The 2,762-nt window shown below is 37.1% G+C and overlaps 1 protein-coding gene across 1 annotated transcript in view; it reads left to right on the top strand.

Moving 5' to 3' along the window:
• The window catches only part of LOC100635412 (uncharacterized protein K02A2.6-like), a 2,927-nt gene extending 1,197 nt beyond the window's left edge, over positions 1-1,730 (top strand). Inside the window, exon 3 of the mRNA XM_020002947.1 lies at positions 4-1,730. Within this exon, the coding sequence (XP_019858506.1) occupies positions 4-1,454 (1,451 nt within the window). The 3' untranslated portion in view covers positions 1,455-1,730. The remainder of the gene's footprint in view (positions 1-3) is intronic.
• The last annotated feature ends 1,032 nt before the right edge of the window (positions 1,731-2,762 follow it).

Below are 2,762 nucleotides of genomic sequence, written 5' to 3'. Positions count from 1 at the left end.
ATGGTACTGAGAGACCAATTGCGTTCACATCTCGTACACTGAGTGATACTGAGAAGAAGTATAGTCAAGTTGAAAAGGAGGGTTTGGCATGTGTCTTTGGGGTTAGGAAATTTCATTGTTACTTGTATGGTCATCATTTTTCCTTAATTACTGACCACAAGCCTCTACTATCTTTACTGGGTGGTCAGAAGCCTATTTCAAGTCAATCATCAGCTCGTATTCAAAGATGGGCATTGATTCTAGCAGCATATGAGTATGATTTACACTTCAAGTCTTCTACTAATCATGCTAATGCAGATGCATTAAGCCGCCTTCCATTAAGTGAATCGATTAGTAATACTCCCCTTCTACCAAAATTAATTCTTTTAATGGAGAACATAGCTAATAGTCCTGTTACTGCTAAAAGTATTGCTGCTGCTACTAAATCAGACTCTACTCTGTCCCTAGTTCTACAATATCTGAAGTCAGGATGGCCTGATAGCTGTCCTGATGATTCACTGAAGCCCTACTGGCATAGACAGCACGAGTTATCTCTGCATGATGGTTGCATTCTCTGGGCTTCTCGAGTTGTTATTCCAGCGAAATTTCGCCAACAGTTACTACTTGAATTGCATGAAGGTCATTTTGGCATCACTAAATTGAAAGCTAGAGCACGATCGTGTATATGGTGGCCTAATATTGATACTGCTATAGAGGAAATGGTAAAAAGTTGTTCTTCTTGCCAGGAAAATCATAATTCTCCTCCCGAGGCTCCCATTCATCCTTGGCCATGGCCATCCCGCCCTTGGTCCCGCCTCCACATTGATTTTGCTGGTCCTTTGAAGAATAACACTATGCTACTAGTAATTGTGGATGCATTTTCTAAGTGGATTGAAGTATTTCCTGTGTCTACAGTTACTTCATCAGCTACTATCTCTAAATTAAAAATGCTTTTTGCACAGTTTGGTTTGCCTGATACTATTGTCTCTGACAATGGCCCGTCACTCGTAAGTCAAGAGTTTAAATCATATCTCACTCAATATGGTATTCGCCATATTACATGTACCTCTTCACCATACCATCCTGCCTCTAATGGGTTGGCTGAAAGAGCTGTTCAGCTAGTCAAGAATGGTCTTAAGAAAGATGCTGATGGTACACTGTCTGAGAGACTAGCATGTATTCTCCTTAATTACAGGGTTATTCCTCATGGTACCACTGGTATTTCTCCCTCAGAACTGATGTTCGGACGTATTATTAAGTCTAAGGTGGATTTGGTGAAACCAGATCTTACCACTCGAGTAGAGAATAACCAGTATAAGCAGAAGGATTTCCATGATCAGCACTCTCGTACTAGGAAATTTTTAGTAGGGGAGGGAATAATGTATAGAAATTTTAGTGGAGATCCAAAGTGGAAACCAGGTAAAATTACTAAGTACCTTGGTTCACTATCCTTTTTGATTCAAGGAGATGATTGAACTAATATTAGGAGACATATGGATCATATAATTAAGAAGAAAGAGTCTATGGTACCCGAGGATGATTTTACACCATTCCCGAATACTCGTCGAACAACGGAGGAAACTCGTACTACTCGTTCTCCATATCCGACTCGTTCTCGTCGTCCTCCAAACTGGTACGCCCCTTTCCTTAATTAAGCTGGGGGGATGTAGTGACTGTATTTGCATACATGAGTTATTATTGTTATTGTTGTAATTATTATTGTAGTGTTATTGTTGTTACTATTATTGTTATTATTATTATTATTATTATTATTGTTGTTGTTGTTGTTAATACTAAAAATTGAGAGATATTATTATCATTATTACTATTGTTATTATTGGTTATTAGTGATTATGTTAGTTATGATTAGTTATGAGAGTGAGTGGTGAACATGTGTTCTGTTACTATATTTAGAATGTTAGAGAGTTCTTTTGTTCTGTTGTTATTCTATGGTTCTCTAGTTCTCTCTCGTGCTCTCTCCCTCATGTATTGATTTTCCTGGACATTCTCCCTCTCTTCTTCCTTCTTTTTTAACTTAAAAGTATAATTATAATAGTGTCAACTGTTGCACCAATACTGCGCTTTAGCAGCTGATAACACAGTGAAGGGAGTAAACATCACACTCCCATTCCTAATGCAGCAATTAACATTACATCATGATAGTATACAAATATTGTGAAGAAAGCAGTCCTGTCTCACCCTACTATATATACATGTATACTAAGGATACACAGCAATAATAACTGTGCTATTATTGTGGACACAGTGCATGCTAAACTACATTCAAGGATGGCAGTAAATGGTTTGTTTTTGTGTCTACAACTTTTTTTGTGGTATTCAAGTGCTGAACAGCTGAATGAACCCAACTTTGAGCAAGATGATGATAACACAACAATGAAAGGTTGGTAAGAAACATTTTTTAACTCATAATTTGCTCTATATAGTTCCATTTATATTACAAAATCCATTTCTCTATTATTTGGACTACAAGACAGTGTATGTGAACTGTTCTGTTTATGGAGAGTCTCCATTTGAAGTCTCATGGTTGTATAGTACTGATGAGATATCTAATAGATCCAGTGACTACACTATCATCAGTGGTAGTAAAGTGTCTAATATTGTGTACAATCCTAACTCTGATGATGAAGGATATGTGTGGTGGAACAGTTCTCTTCTTTTAAATCCTATTAATAACTCAACAGCTGGATATTACTACTGTAGAGTCAACACCTCATTTGGTCTAAACTATTCAAAACCAGTTTATGTCAGAAGCACTTGTAAGT

The sequence above is a fragment of the Amphimedon queenslandica genome, unplaced genomic scaffold, assembly GCF_000090795.2.
Source record: "Amphimedon queenslandica unplaced genomic scaffold, v1.1 AMPQUscaffold_12793, whole genome shotgun sequence".
Lineage (NCBI taxonomy): Eukaryota > Metazoa > Porifera > Demospongiae > Haplosclerida > Niphatidae > Amphimedon > Amphimedon queenslandica.
The sequence above is the reverse complement of the archived record's forward strand: the minus strand, read 5'-3'. Positions and strand labels throughout refer to the sequence as shown.